We start from the raw sequence: 27,387 nt of genomic DNA, 5'->3' as shown, positions 1-27,387 counted from the left end.
ACTTCGTGCCGAACGTTTCCTGTCAAAGCTTTCTGGGTGTCACAGCCGCGTCGCGTTGGCGTTTCCGTTACAGTTTGAATCATCCTTTGCATACTTTCGGGTGCAAAGCCGCTCGATTTGTGGGTCGATCTCGTTGTCGCGTCACCGCGTTTGACAGCTGAAGGAGCAGCAAGAGGGAAAACTCAATTAACTGGGACTTTGCAGTTGACTCGCTCCAAGGAGGCCCTTCCAGCCACATCCGCGTCCACGTCCACGTCCACCATGCAGGCCGTGCACAAATCTGCACTCAGCAGCAGGCGGCTGATGCTGTTGCTCTCGATGCTGCTGAATGCGGTAAGTCCCGAGGATTATATTTTTCAATTTTGAAATTTTTCTAGCGCCATCAGCAGCATTCGGTCTTTGTGTGTGCTGCTTGCTACTCCCTCCGGACCGATTGCCCGATTCCAGTCCGCTGCCTGCACCTAAATTTATCTTTTTATGTGTTGACGTGTGCGGCGGGGCATGAATTTCGGTGAAATTCGCTTGTGAGAGAGGTCCTGGGAAACGGAATATAATCCTGCGGCAGAGCTAAGAAGATTTTCTCTATTTAGAAAAAAAAAGCTAATTATAGACCTTGGCTTTAAGTCCCTGTCAGTGCGATATCTAGTCCATTTACTCCAGCCATTGCGAGTAGAGTCTTGCGTCTTGTACTCTCCATAAATTAGGTTGTCACAAAGGACAAAATTGTCGCCAGCTGCCGCTAAATTATCTTTCATTTTTCAACTGGCCCCCGCTTGGCCAGCCACGCCCATTCCACCAGCAGTATCCTTCTGCGGCTGACTGCTGCAACAGTTGCGCTGCGGTTGCAACATCATCAGGCCAAAGGCTGACCACTTGCAAACAGGACGAAAGCACATGCGGAAAAAGTGCAGTTTTCAGCTTGTTTTTCACTTATTTTTCACTCTTTTTTCGCTCTTTTATGACCGTTGTATTGTCCTTTGCTGACATTCTCTGACATTTTCACATACTGGTGTGCACCTTTCACTCCCCTGACAGCTGTTCATCATAGCTGTCGGCCGGCGCACTAAAACCACTTTGTCAAATTGTGGTTTCATATGCTCAGCAGGAGCATCTTTTTCCAGCTCCGCAATAAAATTTGCAGCAAGCATTAATTAAAAGTTGAAAAGGCTTCAGCAAACATTGTAAAAACAGATTTCAGAGGCTGAGAAAGTCTCAAGTTTCGCAGATTCTAATCAGCTTTCAACGCCACAAAGAAATTAAGGAAAAGAACTGATAATCCTTGAAATAAGAAACCGCCCAACGGTTACTTTGAAAGGACAACGAACATGCTTGCCATTAACTTGACAGCTAACTTAAGGAATTGCAAAAGTGAAATTTCCATTGTCTTGAGGGTTCTTGATTTCTGTCCAATTAAAATACTGATGGCATCGATCTTATTTCCTGCAGCTCTTCCTTTGACATTTCCCAGGTTGCGAGTATATTAGAGCAACGTCAGAGGAAACTGCATCGGCAGAGTGACAACTACACAATCGCTGCTCTGTTTGGCTTCGAAATAGTGCAATATAGTGAGTCAGCTTTCAGAGGAGCGTGACGGTGCAAACAATCGAAGCGAAATGGATGCCGATATTGGAATGACAGAAGCGCGTGAGTTTGCCTTTTGCTGACAGCATGAGAGATAAGGCCCGTCATTGTCAGAGCTGTTTAATGAGCCAGAGATCAATAAATACTCCACGCAATCAATATTAAGTATACGTAGCAGCCAGAATATTGCGTATACGCACCGCACCAATTTGAATGGGATAAAATGTAAATATTAATTTTCTTAAGCAAAGTTTCGGGACTTAACAATTACGGTCGGCGCCTGGGCTTTTTTCGAAAATTTTCAGGGTCCATGACTTGAGGTTGGGAATTGTTTTGCAAATGTCTGAAAACTTTTGGGAATGTTCCAAGCCCTGGACATTGATTAAGTAAATAGGTTTGTCTTCAACCTTCTTATCATTTTCTCTGGTAAATGAGTTTCCAATTCTTGCAAGTCCCCTCCTACTTAATACATCTTTGAATGGAATCCTGAGCGAATACATTGGGTATGCAGAATTTATTATGCCAAAGATGCTGCCAATAACCGAGTACAAGTAATATGCAAATAGGAACATATGAACACGAGCATAACTCAGATATATTTTAATGGCGTGTGCCTTGTTTCCATTGATACGCCAGTTGGAAGCGTACATTTTCATTAAAATGCCAGCAAGTCAAATTGATTTCAACGGGGGCACAATGGTAATCAATTCTCAGCCCCACGCATAAAGGCGGGTCGGTATGCCATTACCCCTCGCTGTTTCTGTTCTGTTCACTTGTTTGCCTTCCTCTTCCCCTCGTTCCTTTTTTGTATGCGGTGCCATAAATGGAAAGGAAGGAGGGTGGCTGGCAACCAACCATTTCTATGATATATCAAAAAAGTTATGCTGTTTACATGCTTGATGAGAAGATCCTTTCAGAAGCTGCCTGCCAAAAGTTTCCCTCTACTGTCCATGAGATTTGCATTTAAAAATAGTTTGCAAGTTTAAAGTTTCTGGTTGTCTTTGGCTTTTAATGTTATAGCTAACCAAAATTGATAACTTAACTTAGTTTAATGACTGATTTCGCAATTTAGAGCTCTAATAAACAGATTAGTCTCTTGATAAAATTCCAGTACCTGTCAAGCATTATAATCCCTCCAATTAATCAGGAAAAGTGAAGAAAAATGCTTACACTTTGCATATGTGGTGGGCGTTGTCTATTTTTACTCGTGTGTCAGTAGTTCCAAACCGAAAAACATTAGGCCATTGCTGCTTCTGCTTCTTCCCCTGCTCCTACGCCTGTTCCTGGTAAACTTGCCACAAAGTGGAGTACAAAAGAGACTTACATGTGGGTTTCATTGCGCAAATGGACAATTACACTTAATAGAGGCATTTCAACCGGAAATCTGCAATGGACACATTTGAATCTGAATGCCAGTTGGACATTATGGGCCATGGAACTTTAGTGTAATGGCCAAGAACATGTGGACAGGATGCAACCAGCTGGCATGGAATTAAGAGCTGGCAATTGGATTGATGCAACTTAACAAATTAGTACACATTCCTTTATAATCCCTGCTGTTCCCTGTATTTGTAGAAGTGTATGCGGAAAATTCAAGCTTTGCCTCTCGGGAACCCTTTTAAAAGTTTCCTTTTAAAAGTTCGTTTAACAGCTGGAATTTTGTACCTTTCCTTACCTTCCGCACCAGGCATACCAACGGCTTAAGATGCCTCGTCTCCAGGTCTCAGACTCTCGGAATTCCAGCCCTGGGAAGGTCAGAGCACTTAAGTTTTAATATTACGCACAGAGTATTTATTCAAGTTAAGGGAAAAAGCAACAATGTGCGCCATTAAATTGCCTCGAAGCCGTAGGGAAAGTATCCGCTCAACGTGGGGGAGGACGAGGCCAAGCGTCTGCGATAATAAAATTTGCTTGCGGCGGGCTCAGGCGACATAAGCGGCTCAACGGCCAAGCAGAGAGAGAGAGAGCCAAACCGAATCAGTGGTTGCTGGTGGCCTGGGGCACAGAGAGGCTGGAGCAGGAGGATAGGAGAGAGTCCACAGGACCAGAATCCGCTCCTGGCCATTGCAGATACTGCATAATCTCACGCCCAATTAGCCAGGCGAGATTCGAATTCAATTCGATGGCCATCTACTCGATTATTGGCCATGTCCTGACTGCTCTGTCCACTCAAAGGAAAACAGGGAAAGTTTAATTAGGTTCCCTTTATTTGCTTATTGATTTTTTCCCGTCCTGCGTGGCTTAAACTTTAATTGGACTTGCTTTTTAATTGCGGCAGTGTTACGGCTGAATTTCATTAACCGCATTCCCGGCCGAACGAGTGTTTTGTTGTCAGACGCAGATATTAACTACAGAAGTGCTGAGTGCTCCCTGGACCTGAGCTAAGGTAATTTAATTATGGCTTACAATGGCCAGGGAATCCTAATTACCCGTGGAATGTGCACCGGTTCCAGAAGAAGGGTGAATTATAAAAAGGATTATACTGCGAAAGTTTCATAATTTTAATAGCCCATAAATTTCAAGTATTTTAAGCTCTCTGTCGTGACGAAAAATTAACGAAATGGGAAAGCAACCACACAAAGTGTTGCGCAACCCACAAGGCTGCTGCCGCTGCTGCTTTCTGAATGGAAAGCTCGTCCCTGCAGCTCCTAGTCTTAGTCACAGGCCCTGCCCACACAGCAGCAGTACATCCGCCCCAGCATTTAGCGTTTTTTTTCGCCTGTTTGTTTAGGAAATGCTGGTGACAAGAGCGCAGTTTCCGGACAACAAATTCTTAAAGCCTCCGTGGCATAATTTAATATCATTTGGGGTACGTCACGAGCTGCTATTTCGAAATTATTTACAGGGACACGGAAACACGAGTGTACTGTTTCCATTGTAATTGATAAGCTTTTGTTTACTTGTTCTGTTTTCCCAAAACAAATAACATTTTTCACCATTTTAAGCTTTGTTATTGAACGGAATGTTGGTTCAGGGGCAAATTTATGGCCCAAAACAATTTGGGGATAAGTTGCACACGCCATGTAAGGCATCCGAACTACGAATTGTGAATTACTGTCTGGGAAGCCAATACGAAATGTTCAAACAAGCAGTAGTTGACTTGGCAAACACCTTCAGGTTGTTATTTCAAGTGCTAATAAGGCAGAAAGCCACTCTGGTATGAAGTGAAGCAACCAAGAGATTGTCAATTTCTATGCGAGATTTACGGGCTCCAGCCAGCACGTCCTGCGACACATCCTGTGCGCTCTTCCTTCCGCCATTCGTGCCATTCTCCCTCTGCAGGCCAGTTATTAAAAGCGGAAGCATTGTCTCCTGGCCACCCTAGGCACTCAGATGCTGGGGCGGAAGGAAGGCATCTGAGCACACATGCCCTCGAACTCCCGAGATAACCACGAGCTCAGAGCTCCTGGAACTGGAATCATCCTTTCGCTTGAGCAAACTGCTTCGACCTGTCTGCCTGACAGCAAAATATTATGAGTTCGGCTTAGTATTCTGGTTGCCCAGCTACACACACGTACTACACATACGAGCTGTGCCTTGTAAGGACTTAATTCTGTTGCCTGTTTGGTTGTTTTTCTTGTTGAACACTTCTTTGACGTAGACTTGAAAGGTATGAAAGTGAGCGAGAGGTCCTTAAACGTGTTGCTGGCCAGTCGCTTAGAATTAGTGGGTCCTCTATTTCTCAACACACTTCAATTCCTAATGGACGCCCATAAGTAGGCAACAATAAAGTAACTAAGTAAATAAGTTCGACTGAAAATCGGAAAATTTATGACCTCAAAAGCCCCAAAGATACGTGGGTTCCATGGCAGAAAACTTTGAAGGGGCGAAGAAGCGAGAAGGCGCCAAGTGTCAACACATTTCAAACTCAATTTAGTGTAAATGATTGCGGCAATTAAGTGGAGAACAATGAACAGAGACATTTCCCTTGGAATAGCTGAAGGAGCGTGGGCGCCATCACTCTAGGAGAATGTCTTAATGCAAATACAATTCATTGATCCGAAGGATGATTGAAATATATCCCTTCCGGCTTTCTCACATCACTCCGCAATTCCCTTCTTCTTTCAGGCCATCCAGCCACGCTCCTTTGCCGTGAGCGCCACCGAGGATGTTGCCAACGTGTCGCCCTGCGAGATGGAGTCCATTATAAATCAACTGATGAACCCCAGTCCTGAGTACCAGCTACACGTAAGTCACCTGCTGCTGCAGCATCCGTATTTATCCCTGACGTGAAAGGATTTATTTCTTCTGCCAATGTTGGAGGGCAACATCTGCCCGAGCTTTGAATTTAAATTGCTTTCTGCTTCGCATTTCCGCAAATCCCCTTGTCCTTAGGCCTCCGCATTGCGCAATCAGTTGAAGAACCTACTCCGGGAACGCCAGCTGGCCGTGGGCGAGGAGCAGCCGCTCGGTGAGTACTCCGACTATGTGGAGGAGGACAAGCGCTCGGTGGCCGCATTGGCCGCCCAGGGGCTCCTGAATGCGCCGAAGAGGAGTCTCGCCACCCTGGCCAAGAACGGACAGCTGCCCACTGCGGAGCCGGGTGAGGACTATGCCGATGCGGACTCTGGAGAACCGAGTGAGCAGAAGCGCTACATCGGCTCCCTGGCCAGGGCTGGTGGACTGATGACCTACGGCAAGCGAAATGTGGGCACCCTGGCTCGCGACTTCCAGCTCCCGATACCCAATGGAAAGCGCAACCTGGCCACTCTGGCCCGGCTTCAGAGTGCTCCCTCCACCCACCGCGAGCAGCCCAAGCGGAATGTGGCCGCCGTCGCCAGGTACAACTCCCAGCAGCATCACAACCAACGAGCCAGCGCCGAGAAGAGAAACTTGGGCGCCCTGAAATCCTCCCCAGTGCACGGAGTCCAGCAGAAGCGTGAGGACGAGGAGATGCTCCTGCCCGCCGCCGCTCCCGACTACGCCGATCCCATGCAGAGCTACTGGTGGTACCCCAGCTATGCTGGCTACGCCGACCTGGACTGGAACGACTATCGTCGGGCAGAGAAGCGTTTCTTGGGTGAGTATTCGATGGCGGCAAGCTGGATGAACGGGATGAGTTCATCCTCTCGTCCCCGCAAGACTGCAGAGACCTCGGCTGGCCGAGGATATGATTTTGATTCCCGGACACGAACTTCACTTGAACAACTTTACTCAGCACCTGCACCTTAGCTAGCGGCCATGCGGCACCTTTTTTTAGCACAGTTCTGTACATACGTTTACATATACATATATTATTCCACAAAAGACACCTCCAAGGATCCCGAGTTGTTCGGCATCGAGCATGGCAACGACGCCAATGCCGCAGCCGCTGTCGCCGAGGAGGAGGAGGAGGATTTGCAGACGGAGGAGCAGTTGCCAGCACCGCAGAAGCGCCACATTGGTGCCGTGTACCGCTCCGGATTCCTGCCCAGCTACCGCTACCTGCGCAGCCCAACCGTAGGAGGCGGCGGTGGCTATGGCGGGGCCGGGGGGCGTTTCAGTCGCTCGGGACGTGACGCCAGGCAATTTGTATGAGTAAATGGCGATGGTTCGATGTGTGATGCACTACTTACTTTTCTTTTTTCTCATTTCCTTCCTCTGTGTTCTCTGTATCTCTATTTCTTCGTTTCTCTGTTGTGGAAATTACTTACTCGTATGAATGTGTTCTTGGCCTGAGTTGGAGTTCTAGTTATAGTTATAGTGGCTTCGGAGGCCTTCTCTGTGTGACCCTTCAGTGGTAGTCAATGGATTTGGGTTCGAAAGTAGCATGGTAGTCCTCGATGTTCATTTCAAAGTTGCGAATTGCTGAATGATGTTGAATTTGTGCTATTCCAGGTGGGAAAGTGGGGTTGTTCGGCCTCCTCTAACTGAATTATCCCGGCGACAATCAGGAAAATTGCTCACACACATTTCCGTCAGCATTTGAATGAAGTTTTCTTTCATTGAAACTGTTCTCGGATATTTGATTTCCGTGCATTTTCCAAAATTGTGTCGTTTGCCCGGGGTTTTCCGTCGCCATTCTGCACGAGTCTCGTTGCGATAATCGGCTAATTTCCGGCACTTTGTCTGCCTTTTCAGCATTTCTCATTTAAGAGTCTACTATATCCGGTATATATTTTAAAGCAGCCGAAAATAATGCAATACTCTGGCTTTGTTGCCGCTAGGTGGCTCCATAAAAGCGATGTAAATTTAATATGTAAAAAAAATACTCAGGGAAATCTCTTTACAAAATTATAATGCCCGGGAAGGGTATAAATATATCAATAACATCTTATATGGTAAACCCCCAAGGCTGGATAAATGATAGCTATACTCATTTGTATATAAATTCATTTAGAATAATTTTTTAAAATTCCTTTTGTTTGCGGTGTTACTACTTATAATCAGTTTGCATTGGCATGTTTAAGCTCATTGGCATGATCTGGTCCTACCTTGGAAGCTTTAACTTTATTCTATTTGGTTATTTGTTTTACTTACGCCTATTTTCCGTAGTTTAGCTCTGGTGGGTCTTTCGCAAGAATCGATTCCAGCCTGCACCTACTACTATATAGTGTTGACTGAGGGTCCATTCGTTTTCCATTCTGTCTAGCAGTAGAGAACTCGTGTGAAATGCTAGCTGGCGATTAGGTGAAATAACCATGGCGCTCTCCTATCCACAGGTCGGGTACTTCCCCCAACACGAGCGACTGCGTCAACCCACCGCAGCCGTTTGTAAGCAGTGTTTCATCCCCAACCAACCGATGATCAACTGGAGCGGAGCTGGCATACGCGGCCGTCTGTCCAAGTATTACGTGGACCCGGAGGGAGTGACCAGTAACTCGCTGCCCACGGGAAACGCGCGGAGCTCCTCGTCCGCTCGGTCCTTCCTGCGATCAGGGGCCCCCGCCTATCCGCCCTTCCACTCCTGGGGCACTCCGCCGCGTATCACAGCCCTGCACCGACGCGAATTTCGACGCAACATGGACAATTACGAATACTAAATATCGACAATATACTCTTTATGCAAAAATATGCGGTACCGATTACACGGTATCAGTATCCGTTACCGGAATGTAGGACTACTATGCAGTACCACTAAACTTATTAAACGTAGATCCCGCGTTATCGAAGTTATCGAAGTCACACACAACACCTGCTGCACCCCCGACCGCCTTATGGCCCTAGAGAGCGAGGAGCAATCGAGGGCCGCAGTCGGAGGTGCCACTCTGTATCGCCGTAACTCTCAATGTATAAACTATATTTACCAAAAACTGAAGTAACTGATGTCAGTGCAAAGCATAGGAGCGATTAACGTAAACGATTAATATCAATGCCAGTCATATCGTCTCTATAATTTAAACACCCGAAGGAACTCAAGTTAGTGCTAATGCTGTACCTTGCTCGGAGAACGAGAACCGAACCCCTACCTTTCCTTCGACGCTAATAGTATACTGATACCAGCTTAGGTTCCTCTTCCTCAAAGTCTTTTATGTGTATATGACAATAAATATGTACTAACCCCCTAGTCCAAAGCTAAGTGTATTGCCACCAACGATCATGAGAAAATATGAGAGTGTTAACAAACTGCGTCAAAGACAATAAAACTTGGTGAGAAATAACGAAATAAATATCGATTTACATATACATAATTATACTATATATATATACAAATAATATGTATTTCCGACAATAAACAATAAATACTGACAATAAAGTATATATAAAAGGGTATTCGTATTTCATTACAAGGCCTATTTGGATTGATTTTAACCCTTTGAAATTAGTAGAGAAAGTCCTGGAAATACGAAAGAATCTTAAATAAACATATTCACTGTGTGTAATAATAAGTCTGATGTTGTCAATAATTAACTTAAACGATTATGTATTTTCAAATCAAACTACAAGTATTCCAAATGCTAAAGAATTAAATTATTTACTACAAAGTATTTACTTCGAATTATATATATGAAACCTATCTCCGCACGCGTGCATGAGGTTGAGCTCCGAAGAGACACGAAGGGAGCAAGAACTCGCTGCGGATGTATCCACCAATTATCAACGTTATATGTATCTGTATACACACTATGTATATCATATAAAACTATTGCAAATATATACAAATATTACTGGTTTGTTCCTACAATACAACGCAGGACTTTAATTTGGGGGGTTTTCCAAGGGCTTCTACAAAGGATGGATGCACCGACTCTTGCTTTCAATGTTTTTATTATCTTTGATTAAGAATGAATTCATGTACCTAGTGTTTTTATTTAACAATATCGCCTTAATAAAATAAATATAAATTAATGTACATACTATATCGGTTCAAAGTGCTGCCAGCCTAATGCGCCTTTAAAAGCCATGTAATGCCCAGGCAGTAAGCGAAGTAATCTTAAATTATAGCCAAGCCGATACTTTCCATATTCACGTTCCAGGGGTATAAATAGTTGCCTAACACTCTGCTGATAATTGAAATGCATAAAACTAACGCGAAAGTCGAGAGGTGACTCCTCCTCCTCCGACTCATGACCAGTACTTGGCCTGGCCCTGTGCCGGCAAGGGGTGGTTGTGGTTGTAGGCAGCCGCCGCTGCCGCGTTCCCGTGAGCCGCTGCAGCGGCATAGTCGTTGAGCTGGTGCTGGGCCACGTGGGCATTGTAGTTGGCCGCGGCCACCGCCGTCTGGTTGAGATGGTAGGCGGCCTGCGACCAGTTCGAGGGCGACTGGGACTCCAGCTTGGAGTAGTCACTCAGGTGCAGCGAGGGCGAGATCTTGGAAACACTGTCGGCGGTCAGCTTGGAGAAGTCATCAATGGACAGCTTGGAGTAGTCTGCAAAGGGATGGACGAGATGGACGTCAAGGTTAATAAAAAACAGGTCTCTTAGACAGGGGAATTCCAACGGAAGGAGCTCCTTCACCGAATATGGCTCACCCACCTTGATGATAGTAGTTTTGACTGCCAAAGTGTCCGGGCTGAGCAAAGCCGCCGGGGAATCCGTGCTGGGCCGCACTCTGGACCAAGTCGTAGCCTCCCATTTGCGTGTGGTGGTGCGCCGCCGCAGCAGCCGCTGCTGCACTGTGGTGGGAGCTGGGGGCGTGAGCCGTATGATGCACTGCCTCGTTCATGCCTGCTCCGTTGGCGGTAGTTCCTGGTGCCGGGCTGTAGCCCGCCATAGAACCTACTCCAAGGGGGCCAAAGCCCAGAGGAGCAGTGGCCCCACTTGGTCCCACGCCCACGCCCACGCTGGAGCTGCCGCCACTGTTCATGGGAGAGAGGCCGGAGCTTGAGCCACCCGAGTGCTTGCGAAGACGGGCCCGGCGATTGGAGAACCACACCTGAATACGAGCCTCGGTTAGGCCCGTGGTCTGGGCCAGCTCTTCCCGGGTATAGACATCCGGGTACTGGGTGCGGGCAAAGGCCCTCTCTAGAGCCTCCAGCTGCTCGGCGGTGAAGGTTGTGCGGGAACGGCGCTGTTTGCGCTTCAGCGGAATCCCAGGCTCCGACTCTGTGTCACTGATGTCCGAGTCGCGGCCTGCAACAATGGGAAAGCGATTGGGGTTAGAATAAAGGCATTGAGGGGAATTCTAAAATTATTAACGCCTTGTAAGAGGCCATAAAATTCTCCACACCCCTTGAAAATGAATCATATTCGGCGGCTTGATCTTCGGATTCAATGAATAGGGGCCACCGACGTGGATCGCCGGCGATCATGTGACCCCCCGATCATAGTTCCAGCTCCATCTTTATGTGAACGGGAATGGGAATGGGAATAGGAGTCGACGTTCAATGCGCGCCATTGCATATTAATTGAAACGTCAGGGAGCGCAGCAAATCTGTCAAAGCCACCGACGATCCCACAAAAGGCTCTACCACGCCAGGGACTCCGAGCAGAGCAGGAGAGAGGGGGCGTTGCCGCAGGCAGCTCGTAAAAGTCACAGCATTGACAAGTGACACAATATATCACGTTACACAAGAAGATGATCGGCAAGTTGTCAGCGGCCATGGAGGAGTGCGCCAATTAACTTCGGCATCTGTTTACGAAAGGGAAGCCGGGAAAAGCCGCCGTCATTGGCAATCGGGCTTGAAGCGCGGCGTGTGGCGGCGGTGGAGGAACAGCCATGCCAAATTATTTGGAGAGCTCATTACACAATAACCCGCGTGTTCGGGGGCGGAGCGGAGGAGTCGCAACCCTTAACGGCTTGGGATCAAAGCGGAGCAGCGATCGCCTTTGCGGGAATTATTCAACAAGATCACAAGCTCGTTTTTCAAAGGACTTCGTTTAGGATTAGGACCCGCTGTGACCACTATTTGTGTGCCTGCCGGCGAAGCGGAAATACCTTGGCACTCGATTAAATTTATCGTCCCTTCGTGGGTATGTGTGTGGCTAAGGCTCTCCTACTTGGGAACCGATATTGCGGTCAGTTTGGTGGCCTTCTAATCCTTTCCGGTCTTCCAGGCGATATTATTAATTGACACAAGGAATTGTATGATTTCCGGCTACCTGTTCCAGTGTGATTAATGGGTACTGGTACTGGTCTAATCCTAGAGCTATCATCAATATCAACCTGCCCCTCATGCAAATTGTCGAATTGGGATTTGCGTTGGGGACAAACCCCGAAACTGTAAAACAATCTTTTGGCACGCTTATGAGATTCGGCGACGACCCACAGGCCACACCCAAAATCCCCTTAAGCGAAACCTCGCTCGGAACGCCCACTGCTTAGTTCGGCCTGTGGTCCAATAAAGAAGTCGAAAAGTTCACATGCGTATTAAATGGAAACGAAATGGATGGATATGAATGATAAAATACAGAAGTCGGACTATTAATCTTTCAACACACGAAACAATAAAACTTAATTATACGATATAAGGGGGTCGGTTCGGATCGGGTTCCTGGAGCTGCGAAGACCCAGTGGAGCCGGCCCGAGATCCGAGAGCTGAGTCAAGAAGACAAAGCGATGCAGCGGGCCAGGGAAACGACAAAAGAAAAGGTGGAAGGCAGAAAAATCAATTAGTTTTTAAATGTTAAACATTTTATTAATTTGTTGCTACTTGCCCATCCATGCCAAGGGAGCGGGAGCAGGCGCGAACGAAAACAATCCAGCGGCGACCCAGACAAAAGCCTTTTTATTTTGGCACCAACTCTCCGACCGACAGGGCACCACTTTGGCTACTGTGGAGCAGCGCTGGGTCTTTGAATTGCTGGGCTTTCTTTTCGGTAACCGGTGACCTGGTGGAAAACCGTTTGAGGCCCTAAGCTTTGATAAATTACTGCGGTTTCGTAATCTGGGCAGGTATTCCATCATCTCTGACGACGTTCAAGTTGTGTTCCCGAACAGCAGGTAGCCCTGCGCTGCCTTGTGTGGCCCCGGCCCTGGCCCCAATGGTGGCAAAGTGCAAAAGGCAAGCGGTCATTTTCCATGCCGTTCCCTGAGTGTGAGGAGTGCTTATTTTTAGAGTCCAATCACTTTTGATGGACAATTGCTGCACAAAAATCAATCGGTACCCTGTCCATTATATTATTCGGGGCTAGAAACCCCAGCACTGTCATCAATCAACAGTCCTGACACCGAATCTACGACTTAAATTGGTGCATCTAATGCAAGGCGACCTGCAATTGAAAACCCATTCTCGAGCAGAGCGCGGCAGAGGGGACAGGGGGCAGGCCTGCTCCGCGGGAGAACGCGGGACCGACCGCCTGTCAGATGTCAGTTTGGGGAACGCGCTCCCTGTCTCCGAGCCGCATATTCGGGATTTGACATGTCTCAGGGCCCCAATGACATGGACCTGACCGAAGGGGTAACCCCAGTACCAGTACCAGTTCCAGGCCCAAGCCCAAACCCAAGCCCAGCTCAGCGCGGCTCATTTCTGTTTGGCGCGACTCCGCCGTATGTTATTTCTTCTTAAGTCTTAAGATACATGTCAGCATAAGGATTACAGGAGCTTTAAAAGTAATGCCGCTCACATGGGTTAGGTTTGAGTGCGAAGGAATGGCATGGAATGCTGCCAGCGTCTTAACAATTTGGCCAAAAAATATATTATTTGTGGGCAATACAAGTTGGGGGAAATTTATAAAAATATACAAATAAAAGTATCTATAAGTTAGAAAAAGTAATGTTGCTTTGTATAAAGAAATACTTGAATATTTATCTTATTGATTTTATTATCTATCTTCCACTTTTGAGGGCCTTTCATTACGATTCCGAGGCTGCTTCTCATAGTATTTAATATTCCAATTTTGGAAGCAAATATATTTCAGGAAATCGTATAATTTCACCGATAAAGTATTCAGAAACGCCCTCGCAATGGAAAAGTCAAAGGGAAAATTCAAATGAGTAGCCCACTAAATACCATGTTTAAATTCAAATCAAATTTCCCGCTGAGGTCCATTTAAACTAATTTACAAAAGTCGCCAAGGCTTTCATGTTGTCTCGAAATTAGTTATAATCATAATCCGGCGGCAGAAGAAACGTAATCATCGGAATCGAGAAGGAATCGGAGGAGTCCCCGAGGTCTGGCCAGAATGAAATGAAACTAATTTAAATAACAATGCATACAAACACTTGATCAAAACAAATCCCAGAGGAACAGAACGACAGGGAGGGCAGGAACGAGAGAAAGGAAAGAACCCAGAGGGAACGAGACAGAGCGTCGGTTAAAGTGTGATAATACGTTAATAAAATATTTTGTAACTCATCAACACGAACGGACTCAGACTCCGACTCAGACTCAGACCCAGACCCAGGCGCAGGAGGGGGCGCTGCGGCAGTGCATCGAGGGCGGTGGAGAGTCGGGCCGAGCCACAATGAGATCAAACGGAACGCTCCAGGACACCCTGGTGGGCATTAAAGACGCCGCCCCGGATCGGTGCATTTGAAGTCGAGGCGATGCTTTTGTTACGTTGACACTTTTTTCGGGCATGAACGATTTTAATGGGTTTTCGAGTCGAACAAATGAGCCAGCCACTGGATCATTGGGCCATATGTGTGAGATAGGGTCAGCTCGGGTGCGGGTTCGGTCTTCGGGCCTCAGAGTCGCTGCTGATGCTGGCGAGGTTAGAGACCACCGCACGCACATGCACAAGGATAGCACACTATATTTTTGCGCAATCACCGCCGTCGAGCTCTGCTGCTCCTTTGCCTTCAGCAGTCATTTGTCATGTGACACTGCAGGAATGCTTCTCTCGGCCTATCAGCTTCTCGCTTCCTCTTTCTAGCTGCCTCTCTTCGACATCCCGTTGCGAATCATTAGAGGTGTGAACTCCCAAAACAGGATCAGTTGCCTTCGTCCTTCGGCCATTGCATTTTTTGGGTTTGTGCACTCAAAAAATTTAATGTAAAAGAAGCTGGTAAAAATAACATTGATTTAAATTTTCTTTTGAACTTTAAACTATTTTTAAAAATTTCCTTTGAATATTTATGGACATAGAACTTGTTTTCTTAGGTGTTTCGTTTTTATATGTTAAATCGGGTTGGGTTCTGACCAATAAAACGATGAATCTCATTTGTAAAATATATAAAATAATGTTTAATAAAAAAGTAAAAAGGAAACTAACTTCGGAAAGCCGAAATTGTATACCCTAGCATTTTGTAATTCTCTTTTTTTCTCTGTCTGTACTGTATTTTTTGCAAATAATTGAACCTGTTTTTGGGCTCAGCAGAGTTTGACAGGATCCTGCCTGATCCTGGGCACTGCTGCCGCATTGTCTGGTCCTTGGGCCCTTCTGATCGGGGAGAGTATTTTGTAAATAGCCTGGCCATTCCCACGGCGGCCTCTCTTGATGCCATTGTTCCGGCCACTAATTGCCACAAGTGTTCTGCTCGGCTTTTCTTTTTCATCGGGTCTGGTTAGGTCCCTCGTTGACTTTGACTTCTCGGTGTCGGTGTTTTGGCATTTGATTTCTTTGTGTTGCGTCACTTTCTTCGCTCTCTAAGTGTGGGCCGGACTTGGACCGGCCTGGGATCGCACTAAATAAAACAAATCGCACGCGTATTTATCAGTCATGGTCTCGGGATCCGAGTCAGACAGCTTGGCTATTGTCGGGCGTCTCGGTGGAGGCGTTGTCAGCGTTTAGCGGTGTGTTTGTTGTGTCTCCGACGGGGGCGTGGTGACCAGTATTTATCAGTATCAGTATTTATCAGCTGCAAATTTCGAAGAAGTGGCTAAGAAGCCGCATTGGATTCCAAATAATTGCCTTCGACCCATGACCAGAAAGCCGCTCAGATATTGCCAGATTTAAATTATAATTACATGGCTCTGATGCCTCACCTTCTCCCCACCAAAAACACCTTTAATTATTCCTATATAATACAGTTTAAATTGGTATTTTTAGGTGAGGATCTCTATCGGGGCTAGGGCAGGGGCAGGCATCTGTCGGATGCTATCAATGCTCTTAATAACGGCTTTGGCGGACTCAAATTATAACAGCATTATTGTCACCTAACTTATTTCGTTATTTCGGTAGCCCCCACACAATTTTCTCTTTCTTTTTCATCGGTGTATATTCAGCTATTATTGGGTATTTCATATTTTTCCAGCGTTTTTTCGGTATTCGCGAGATCAAAGCGAGCCGCCGATAAACACAGCCAGCGACAGTGGGGGCTTTGTAGTTGGGGAAGCTGGGAAAGAGTCTCCGTCTCCGTCTCCGAGTTGGACGTGGACGTGGAGGCTGGTCGGTTGTATAAATTGTACAAAATCCAAATCAAACGAAATTATACGCGAAATATAAGATGGAGAAACATATTTAATAATGCATAATTTCATTTTCGGCCTCCGCAGGTGAGGAGGGGCAGGAGTCCCTTGGTCGCCGGTAAAGAAGGCGTTGATTACAGGCAACGGACACCGACTTTGTTATCCCGGGACCCAGGCCGCTCAGTCACAGATCCCAGAACTCAGATCCCAAAGATTCCAGCACAGCTGGGGTCTCTTCGGATGTGTCTCTGCGCAACCTTTCCGTTTGGGGTTGTGATTGCGAGCTGGCCGCCACCTCTGGCCCAGCCACAAGGCCATCATAATGATGGAGCGGGATGGGTCCCTCTGTCTGCGAGCACGGGGGATTCAATGATGATGGGAGGGCGTGTGCTTATTATATGCTTCGACAACATAATGACTACCCTTACTTGGGGCATATGCATTTTATTTTTGTACGATTTCAGATTGGAGTTAAGTAGCCCGAGCATACAGGTGCCTCACTTGGGGAGGTCAAATGTCCTGCTTTTACTCCACTCCTGCAATCCTTTAGGATTTTCACCTGTAAGAGCCATTTTCTCACAACAATTTTGAGTAAAAAAATAAAAGAGAAAGGAACAACAGGGCACATGACTTCCCTTCAAGGATGGAAGACCCGAATATTCGTACAGCATTCATTGATCGAATGCAAGCCAGAGTCATTGTCGGCTTGTAGTCACACACAGAGAGACAAAGTCAAGGTGACGTCTATGGGAATCCCCCTGCGGGCCATTGTAAGGCGGGATCTGTGTTGTGACAGTCCGAGGTCGGCAAAATATCAGAGGATGTCGGCAAAAACTGACAATTGCCAAAAAGGAGGGCATGGCAAGTAGCTCGACGGCCGACCCTAATTGAAAAAGCCAAGTACAGTGCGAGGGATCATACAAAACAATTTTCTAACCAATTTTCCAAATGCCAAATACCCAATACCCAATACCGAATGCCGAATACCAAGCTCTCTGGCTTTGACCCCGCCGGTCGTTTATCGAATGACTATGCATATTCAGTCCGATTATTGGCTCCGATCATGGGACAGAGGAGCGGTCAGTACGAGGTCTCACGCACGGCAGAGGAAAGCAGGGTTATTAGCTGGTACTGGGGACTGGGCAAAAGAATCTCGAACCGCCGAGTCTCGCCTGGTGTACTTTTGATTCTCAGGTGTCATCATCTACACCTATTTCGGCCGTGTTGTATAGCCAACAAGCGATCGAGATCGTTATCGTATCGGCCAGAGAGATCCATTGTAGTCTTCTTCTCTCTCTCCCCTCGTTTTCCATTCCGAGCGGCTTTTATTTAAGTTTAAGTCGCTGGTTCTAAGACGATCAAAGCCATGTTGCCGCCGCCACCAGTTCAGTTTGTTGATTTGAGCTACAAATGATTTGATGATGATTTTCCGAAATTATCAAATAAATGATCGGTGATTTTCACAGCGAGATAGATTCCCCCGGCCCCGGTCCCGATCCCGGTCCCCTCCCCTTCCCGACTATTTTGAAATGGGTTTTGCTTACCTCCAAGTATTCCGTGTATGGTGTAGTCCTTGCGACCATCTTCGCTGCCGCGATCGTTTCCCCGCAACAAGCGGCTGATAGACGACGTCGAAGGGGGATCCGCGAAGCCCTCCTAAGAGAGAGAAAGTTTTACGATTAGAAATGGGTTTATAATTTGGTTTTATCTTAAATCGATTCCTATTCTAACAAGAAGCAAGTCCAATTAAGATAAGGCGGAGGCCCCGAAGGCCTCTTCAGTAGCTACTGTTCCCTCAGGGGACAATGCACTTGGAAAGCTCTGACATTAATGCCACAGAGGCTGGGCAGCTGTTTGTGTTTGGACAATTTCCATGTAGCGCTTCCCCTGCCCTCTTTGGTTTGTAATCCAATTAGGGAAATGTCAAGCCGAGAGTTAGGCCAGGCATGAGATTTATCTCTATCTGGCGTTGGGCCCTTGTCGCGTGTTGTGTCAAGAGGCGGGACAAGTGCTGAGATGCCGAAGAATCCGCAGCGGGAATGGAAAACAAATTGCGAGAAATGGCACGGCGTGAAGTTAAGCTTCCACATGCAAAGTTAAGCTCTTTCCCCTGACTGTGACACAGTTCAAGCCCTTTTTTTTTTTAATACAAAAGCTCATCATCACCTAATGGCGCTTGCCGGGCAGCACTAGAAATTAAAGACACGGTTAAGTCCGATCACCAAATCAATCCCCCAAGCGATTCCTCATGGAAATCCTCTCCTAGGAAACCGAAAACTGTCAGATTTCATTAGAGCGACATGTCGGCTTCCAGAAACCGTGCGACGCGGAGTCATCTCTCTGGGAGTGAGTGCTGGGCACTGGATGCAGTGCCAGACAGTGACCCAGAGTGTCAGGCGTTGCTCAAATGGAGTGGCATGTGCCGCAAACATTTTCATGATTAATAAAAAATTATTTTTCCACTAACGAAATTATCGTGGAGCGACGGGCAAGGGGCTGTGGCTAATTCCCCGGCGAACAAAGGTGGCATAACTGGCACCTCATAGACAAGACAGCGAGACCAGACAGGCCGAGACGCCGGCCACGGAAACCGAAACTGACATTTTGTCCAGTATGGATTTGGATTGGAATGGATGCTGGCTGACTGGGTGCGCTGTCTGGTTGGTCTTCTACTGGCTACTGGCTCCTATTTCTATTGAATGTGTCACGGGAACAACAACAGAAATGTGTTTTGATTTTCAACTGGACTTTGTTGGGTTATTTATGACCGCAGAGCTGGAGCTGGAGTTGGGACTGAGCCGGAGACCGGTTGCTGCTCGGCTGCTGGAATGTGTGACGGCTAATCTTGGGGCAACTGACAACTGGATACCAATTTCAATCCCGACCCAAACTGATCTCGATCCGAGGCGAGCCCCCGACTGCGAGGTACGTTTTCTGCCTGCGAGTTCTGGCTTAACAATTTCAATTGAAATTTAATTAATTAGTTGACAGTCGGATTGACACTTGACTGCGCTTATACTTGACCAAATCGCTGTGGTCTTTGCCTCCAAAATGTCGACCTCTTTCGGGCCTCTGCTAGCTTTTTTTTTGTTGTTTTATTTGGTATGAGTGACAGGTGCGTTGTGTGTTTTAATAATTGAGTTTCCTGGAAATAAACAGTTTGTCAGCGGGTCATAAATATTTGAGGACTTAAGATCAGCCTTAGGATCAGCTAAAGTGCAATAGCAGCCCCTGAAATCAATCACGATCGTCGAACAAGATGTATCTGCATCGATTGGGAGGGGCCATGGCCAACACGGCTAGAATGGAATGGGAGGAAGGAGGACGACGCCTGATGCCCACAGCGTATTCTAATTAAGCGTGAAGCGCACCTGGGGCCAGTATTCGAGTGGACGCCTACTGCTTGAACATCGCGAGGAGCAAGCACCTCTCTCACAGAGTGCGCATCTCCCGGCTATGATAAATATACTTATACTATATTCATGTGCGTGTGCGAGATCTGGCCGATCGTATCGATGGTCGCCCGAATCGTATCGCCACATAAACTGTGGCTAATTGCGGCTTCAAATAAAGAGCGAGACGAGAGCCGCCAAAAGAGGCTGGCGCATGAATACACGATCTCTTGTTCTCGTACTTGCAGGGATCTCCCGCCTCCTCCAATCTCGCCGAAAGGCTAAACAGCACTCCAAGACGGCCCTCATCCATCCATATACTGGCCTGTCGGTGTTGGCGTAGGTTCAGAAATAAGCTCGAACCCCATCTCAACTTTGGACTTTGTTTTTCCCACTGATCGAGGTGTTTGTGAGTGCTCATCTTCCCTCCACTTTACAGCTAATATTAGGTCGGTATTAGCAAAGGTGATGAGCTTTGTGACCAGGTTTTTGCCTTGTCTCTTAGGTGACATATTAAAACGGAGGATGGATGTCGTTCAGCTGGCTTTGTGCGACTCACAAATCGTCTATTAAAACGTGACATGAATTAAGTGCATCTGGTGGGAAGCTCACTGAGCAAAGCTTGAGGTGTGGGCAATGTTTCCCAATCTTACTGCCACCACACATTGTAATATTTGCTCTTGCCTTTAAACTGCATGTTAAACAGGAAGTTTGGAGCTGTGTCCCAGGGGCACATAAACACATATTCTCTTTTTGCACCTTGTCGCCGCCTCAAGGATAAAACACAATCGATGCCGACGCCGACACAGGGAAGACGACAACAACGACGACTCTTTATGGTTTAATCGATTTCTCAACGGTTTGGGTGGCAAGCAAAATTTGTCGTCGCCGTTGTACAACAAATTTGTCAATGAATGAGAGCGGCCAAGTTCAAAATCGGTCCTTGGGCCATCTGGCCAGCCGGCATATGTATGCAAAAAGGACCGGGAGGTGTCAGTGTCGGAAGCGGAGGAGTCGGCAACGTGCCATAACAAAGCCAGCGGGCGGCCCGAGTCTGCCACGTGACTTTTCGGAAAACGGAAGTAGGCTGCCGGCGAACGGGAGTTCCCGTTTGCATCGCCTTTTTCTGTGTCTGCAAATAATGGCATGCGGTCTCTAGGACAAAGTCCTTGCATCCTTTGTTTTGGCACATTTATTGCTTCCTGCAGCTCTGCAGGTGCGGCTGCGACTGCAACTTGGTACTCACCTTGATCAGCTTCTCGCGTATCTCCCAACTGAATATTCCGGCGTTTTCCTTTCGCAGCTCATCGATCCGCGTCTCGATCTCCGGCGAAGTAACCTTCGGCTTGGATCCACCTATCACGCCCGGCCTAATGGAGCCCGTCTCCTGGTATCGGTTCAGGATCTTCGATACACAGCCGTGGGAGACCCGCAGCTGGCGGGAAATCACACAGGGACGAACGCCACTGGCCGCCATTTCCACGATCTTCAGGCGAATGTGATTGGGCAGCGGGCGACCATTGATGAAGACGCCCCCTAGCTGGTTGACGCGACCTTGTCCTGTGGAGACGAAATGAAATCGAATGGCATACAATTTTGAAGCTGGATATAACAAAAATTAATGAAATAAAAGACTGCAAAGGAATCCTGCCCAAAATTTAACTACCAAACCATTGTCCTGACATTTCAAGAAGGAAGTAAAGCTCACCTTGAAAGGGATAACCCGCGAAAAGCGGTCGCAACGAGTTGGCGCTGGACATATCCATTGTCCCGATCCAATCTGCGTACTGATAACTTAAAAACTAAACTGATGCCTCACTGCAGTACGAACTGGCTTTGGTTTTGGCTTTGAAGTAGTGCCTCAAAGTCACAATTGCACAAGAGATGCTTGGTATTCTCTGCAGTTATTCACTCGGAAGCTGGCCCAAAGGCTCCACTCCATCACGATCCCGACGGAAGCTCGCAATTCCGAACCCAACCCGATAGGCAGCGGCGACAATCGAACTCGGACGCAGCGGGATTTTTTCTTGGAATTACGCGCGCTTCGGCGATCAAACAGCACGAGACTTGCAAAGCAACTAAAGAGAAGCGCGAGCATAAATTAACGAAGGCCGGCCGGGCCCGGGCTATGTCGACGACTACTCCACAATGAGATCGCTCCATAAACTGGTTTCCGCGGCGACCCACCACCACCACCAGCGTCAAGCTGGAGTCGTAGATGCTGGCTGCGGATGAGGAGAGCGAGAGCAGCTTTCGCGCCCGCCCCTCGGTGGTTGATAGCGCCACGCCGCTCCAGGTACAGATACTCGGATACTCGGATACCCAGATACAATATGGCACCGATCAAACTTCGCTGCGCGACTGAGATGCAAGAGCTCCGCGAGAGAGTCCCGGAGAGAATCGGTCTTTCTCCGCGCTTTAATCGAGCTAATGCCACGCCCGAGGAGAGCTCTGATTGGCCGAGCCAGTTCGGGGCGGTTCTCTGCCTGGATGTTTGATAGTGAAGCGCATCCGCATCAGATTCCGAATCCGCATCCATAATCCGTCCGCACATCAACCCCCCGTCGAAATTCGCCCGATCACTCTGGGTGTGTGTGAGTGTGCTGTGTGCAGCTGTCCCGTCCTGAATTGTATGGCTTTTATTTTGTCGCCAGCAGCCAATTAAAGCGTGAAGGCTGCCGCCGGCACAGGGCACAGGACCAGGCTCAACACCGCTACCCATTACCCAGGCCAGGACGCATTATCAATCGTTCCGGTTTTGGCATTTTTAGCACCCACAGTTGCGTGTGTCGTGTGTCCCAAATGTGTGTTTATCCCATTCTTCCGCTCCCTGTCGCCGCATCCTTCCATCCCGGCTAGTTAGGCCAAGTCTTTGTCAGCAAGGTTTATGGGTTGTGGACGGGCTTCCTTTAGCTTCTTGGCTTAGCCAGCTCATGCTTGTTTGCTTCGATGGAACCATGGCTGGCCTGGGGTTAGCCCAGGAAGCTGCATTTGATTTATGAAATTTAATGTAATAATGACGCCGTATGGGGATTAGCTTCAAGCTCATTAGCTGACTGCCTGGTCTCTGAAGGACTGAAGGATTACATGTTCGGGAAATTATTAACAAGCTGGCAGGAGGCGTCAAAAAGTCAACACGGGAATGCCAGACCCAAGACTCCCCCCAAAGAAACTTCTACCCCGAACTGGAAAAGTCATTTGCCGATATACAAACATAAAAATCTATCAACAGCCATTAATGGCAAACGAAAGTCACACCTGGTACAGTTCGGACGGTCTGCAGTTTTTGAAAAATTGAAAAATTGAAAAACCAACGAACAAAAGCGAAAACAGCGAAAGGACATCATCATAATATAAGGAATTAAGCGTGAAGTTTACGCATATTAAGGATACGCACATGCCGCCTGCATCTGGCTTCCACACAGGACCTGGAAAGGGACAGGGTAGGGAGCGGTAGATGGCTTCGGAGCCAAAATGGCTGCTCCTGTAGCCCATTGTGTGAGGTAGTCCGGGAGGGAGTCGGCTCCTGGCAGCAGGCCGCATGCAAATCTCTAAGCTATAAAAATATTCAAACATCTTTCGAACTCCTGAGCTGATTCGAGCGGAATGAGCTGGCAGGCTGAGGCAACACTAGCTCTAGGTACTCGGGACTATGCCCTATGATCGTTCTAATAAGCTGCCCCGGGAGTCCTTGTGCGGTAATCAGCATTAAACTGGATGCTAATGAAGCGTTATGCAAGAACCCCGCACTGCCGAGCACTTGAGTGCACTGGAATGCCGAGGCATTCGTCTGCGCAGCAATGCAAATGAGCCAAGCAGGACATGCCCGCCTGGCCAGGGCATTAATTGATTGCGTCCCCGCCCATTTCCGTGCTCAGGCCGAGACCACAGGCACTTGGTCACGATAACATGACAAATTCCCTAATTTGCGTATTGACAGTTTTCAATTATCGGAGCTCCTCATGCGTGGCAGCGCCAGAATCTCCAACTTTTGATAAGGAGCCGAGACGTCCTTTTAGTGCCTCGTGAAACGGAAATTCGTCCATAAATGTGGTTGTGGCATATTAACTTCCTGCCTGGGAGTCCTAGGCGAGAACATGGAAATGTGTTTAGGAAGGGCAGGACTTCTAAATCAAATTAAATATGCCAAGAATCGTAAGAATGACAAATCAGTGAAAAAATAGAGGTATAGATGTTTTAAATGAAATTGCTCAAATTTCCATATCCTTTCAGGATACTTTAATTTCAGTCAGAAGCCTGCAATGCATTGAAGGAGTCATTTCCGACCCTATAAGTCATATATATTCTTGATCAGCATCAACAGGGGAATCTTTCTAGATATGTCAGGAAGGAATCGATTTTTTGGCCATTTTTGCGAAATTTGATAAGGGGTTACATCATTAAAATTTTTGATTTTGATAAAAAATTGAATTTTCAAAAATTAAATAAGGTATGCAGATTTATTAACTGTAGAAAATCTTGCACAGAACAGTTTTCCGATTTAAAATTAATGCTCTTTTGGCCGAGTTATGACATTTTTAATTTAAAAAAAAAATCAAGAAGTTTTTTAATATAAAAAATCAGATTTTATAATACAAAACAATATTTTTCTAAGTCAAGGAATCATTTCCGACCCCATAAACCATATATATTCTTGATCAGCATCAACAGGGGAATCTTTCTAGACATGTCCGGAAGAAATCGATTTTTTTGGCCATTTTTGCGAAATTTGATAAGGGGTTACATCATTAAAATTAGCAAAAATGGCCAAAAATTTTGATTTCTTAAAATTTTAAATTTGGTATGCAGTTTTTTTAAATTAATAAAAACTAACACAAAACTGCTTTCCGAATCGAAATTAATGCATTTTTGGCTTAGTTATGATCTATTTTAATTGTTACCTGCAAGGGTATACAAACTTGGCTGGCCAAAGTTAGCTTTCTTTCTTGTTTTAAATATAAAGTTAATATGCAGATTTGTTAACCTTAAAAAACTAGCATAGAAAAACTTTCCGGATTGTAATTAAGCTCGTTTTGGCTAAGTTATAACAATTTTCAAATTGCAACAGTATACAAATTTCGTTTTCCCGAAGATAACATCTATTCCTTTTAGAATTTGATTTCTTAAAAAAGACCAGACAAATTTCACAAACAATGAAAGCAAAACGTGTTACAGTTCACACTCTTTGGGACACTTTCCAGTTAATATTTCGTCAACAAAGCCCCCAATTAGCGTCTCATAAACGGAATTCAAGACTCGATAGCTACGGCCGTAAAGTAGCATCGAGTCCTTGAACAGGCTTCGACGAGGTCCCTGAGCCACACCACTGATACGGTTTTATGGCACCACCGACTTATCCTGAATCGGAGGAGCACATGTTGGCCACACTGCACACTACAGTGGTGATTTACTGACGGCTGTAAATTTTGTCGCCAAGAAGAGCAGACATAAAACTTGCTCTATAGATCATTACGAGGGGCCGTAAAGGGCCCGTGTGGATACAGTCAAATTCATTCAAACTCACGAGATCGTAAACCTCTTTCGAATGGGAGTGCGAAGTGGTCTTCAAAAATTATTATTATCTGCCTCATGAATAGCTGAAGGCTTCTTAGAATGGACCTCGGGCATCTGGGCATAAGGACTGGGGCTGAGGACTACCGAATCCAAATCCGAATTCCACAGCAGCTCCTGGCACCCCGCCGTTGTGACATCTCCGTTGTCCTTGCCACTGCCACTGGGTCTGGGCTGGTTGAATCTGGCAGGTCCGGCGGGACCAACGACAGCGTTTGTTTGCCTTGCAAATTTAGCATGAAGGAGTGAAAACTGTTTGACAACTGTCCTCGCTGGGTGTGCTGGTGTGAGTGTGAGCTGGGCGCTGTGCGCGTGTGTGTGCCTAATTTTCACTTGTCCTAGTCCAGATGGACGAGCGATCTGTCATATGTGATTGTTCAATATTTGTCGGTCCGCCAGGCTGTTTGTTTTGCCTTCCGTTTGGTCAACAACTACTACTTTCAGGAGCCCAGACCGAGACTACTGTGTGTGCCCAATCTTAGAGTTCCCGAGCATCTGTTGACAGTTTTCTAACGGAGTTTTGATGGATCAGTTAGCGGAACCTCATTATGAGTCAGGAGGATGCAAGTGGGAGATGTCTTCTAGGAAGGAATAGGAGAACTCAAAGGGTAGGGTCCTGCTGAAAGGAATTATTTTCAGAGCTCACTTGGTAGGAAACAATTTTAATTTCATGCAAAGAATTAGTTTCGAAACTTTCAGCGTCTCGTAAAAGCCAGCTGTGCAAGAGAGACATCCTGAGATAGCCGGCGACGACGACGACTTTAATGAAACCGCCGCCGGTCCAGGAAAGTTTAGCGTGTTTCGCTTAAATGAAGTACCAAAAACTCAATTTATTTGCAATTAAATTGTGAAACAAAACTGCACGGGGCACGGGTCGATGGGGACGGACGGGGAATTTGCATTGTCCAGCTCGGACCCTCTCGCACACTATCTGCGTCCTTTTCCCAGTTGCAAGTGCGTGGCTGCGGCGCTGGCTTTGATCTTGCACCGTTCACACGGATGGCCTCCACTCCTCGCCACCCATCACCATCTCATTTGAGAGCTCTAAGGCGCTCTGCGACTGCGACTGCGACTGGGACTGGGCTATATGTCATTGTAACATAAAAGTTCAATTTTAATTGCCGCGCTTGACGTGCTCAAGGTATTTGGCTTGGCATTTTTACGATCACTTTGGCAAATGTGCGCTTCAAAGCCATTTCAGTCAGTTCCGAACTCCGAACTCCAAGCTGAAGCGCACGGATCTCCGACCGACTTTTGTCGGCCACTTTGTCCAGTCACTGCGGAGGCCTCATCCTCATCCCAGCCCAACCCATCCTCTGAGGCTCTGTGTCAAGTCGTAAAACACATCAGCATCAGGCCTCAGCCTCAGTCTCAGTCTCAGTCTCAGTCTCGGCCCGCTGTCGAGCATGAATTTTACATATGTTCATTTGTTTATATGACTGGGGTTTTGGAGCCGGCTCAGATTGGCACTCAACTTAAGCGATGGCAAATCCGTAACTCATTTCGTCTGTGTTCCTCGTTTTGGCTTGTCCGTTAACTGCTCACGCAGAATCTTGAAGTGCAACCTTCACCGAAATTTCGCATTTGCATCTGCACATTTTTCCCACACACCTTTTGCCTTGGGCTTTAACGGCTTTGCTTTTGGGGAAAATATTTAAGGTCTAAACTGCACACTTGATAATTTGTTTTGTGCCTGCATAGCCGAGTCCCCCATTTCTCTCAGTGCCTTTCATATTTCTTTCGCATCAATAACATAAATTAAAAACGCAGCCAAAAAGCCAACTCCCAGCGGCATTTGCTTTGAGCAAGCTGCTGACACATGCACACCTCCTCCTTGGGATCCTCATCCGCGGAAACTGCAGACTGCGTGTCGTCTCCCACATGGAGAGGGCGCAAGCTCATCGACGGCGGGCGGGAAGGGAGTGATTTGTTGGCGGCGGAGTCCATTCCGCTCATCGTCCTACGAGGGGCTGGGTTCGTTATAATTTATTTAATGGCTAGGTGGCCCCTCTCCTCCAGCTGGCCAGCTGTTGAGTAATTTGCTAAACATGCGGCCCCCTCCCTACCCGCCAATTGATGGAGCAGGGCCGGCCAGATTTTCGCAGATTTATGAGCCAAGCGTATTGTATTGTCTGCGGTGTTTATCGCCGGGCATTGGCTGTAAAGCCGGCTTATAGGCTGCCGAATGCGTT

The 27,387-nt window shown here is 47.0% G+C and overlaps 2 protein-coding genes across 6 annotated transcripts; one reads left to right on the top strand and one right to left on the bottom strand.

The window, feature by feature from the left end:
• On the top strand, nucleotides 1-9,273 carry Nplp1 (Neuropeptide-like precursor 1). 4 transcript variants are annotated; one of them, XM_017163469.3, is made up of 5 exons: nucleotides 1-333; nucleotides 5,650-5,769; nucleotides 5,917-6,601; nucleotides 6,830-7,092; nucleotides 8,223-9,273. In XM_017163469.3, the coding sequence occupies exons 1-5, from the start codon at nucleotides 262-264 to the stop codon at nucleotides 8,541-8,543; spliced, it is 1,461 nt and encodes a 486-aa protein (XP_017018958.1). In that variant the 5' UTR covers nucleotides 1-261; the 3' UTR covers nucleotides 8,544-9,273. The 4 variants fall into 4 exon arrangements, with proteins under 4 accessions (XP_017018958.1, XP_017018959.1, XP_041632926.1 ...); XM_017163470.3 differs by having other exon boundaries at nucleotides 6,830-7,098; nucleotides 8,223-8,331; XM_041776992.2 differs by having other exon boundaries at nucleotides 6,830-7,111; nucleotides 8,223-8,247.
• A 583-nt stretch (nucleotides 9,274-9,856) lies between these two features.
• gsb-n (paired box protein gooseberry-neuro) lies at nucleotides 9,857-25,659 on the bottom strand. Of its 2 annotated transcripts, none has more exons than XM_070284055.1 (5): nucleotides 25,149-25,659; nucleotides 20,871-21,184; nucleotides 17,777-17,888; nucleotides 10,477-11,073; nucleotides 9,857-10,370 (listed from the first exon to the last, which is right to left on the bottom strand). In XM_070284055.1, exons 1-5 carry the CDS (start codon nucleotides 25,258-25,260, stop codon nucleotides 10,066-10,068), a joined length of 1,440 nt encoding a protein of 479 aa, XP_070140156.1. In that variant the 5' UTR covers nucleotides 25,261-25,659; the 3' UTR covers nucleotides 9,857-10,065. The 2 variants fall into 2 exon arrangements, with proteins under 2 accessions (XP_070140156.1, XP_017018961.1); XM_017163472.2 differs by lacking the exon at nucleotides 25,149-25,659 and adding an exon at nucleotides 21,333-22,548.
• Between the last annotated feature and the right edge of the window lie 1,728 nt (nucleotides 25,660-27,387).

The sequence above is a fragment of the Drosophila kikkawai genome, chromosome 2R (genome assembly GCF_030179895.1).
Source record: "Drosophila kikkawai strain 14028-0561.14 chromosome 2R, DkikHiC1v2, whole genome shotgun sequence".
NCBI classification, from domain to species: Eukaryota; Metazoa; Arthropoda; class Insecta; order Diptera; family Drosophilidae; genus Drosophila; species Drosophila kikkawai.
Note: the sequence above shows the minus strand (reverse complement) of the source record. Positions and strands in the feature narration are given on the sequence as shown.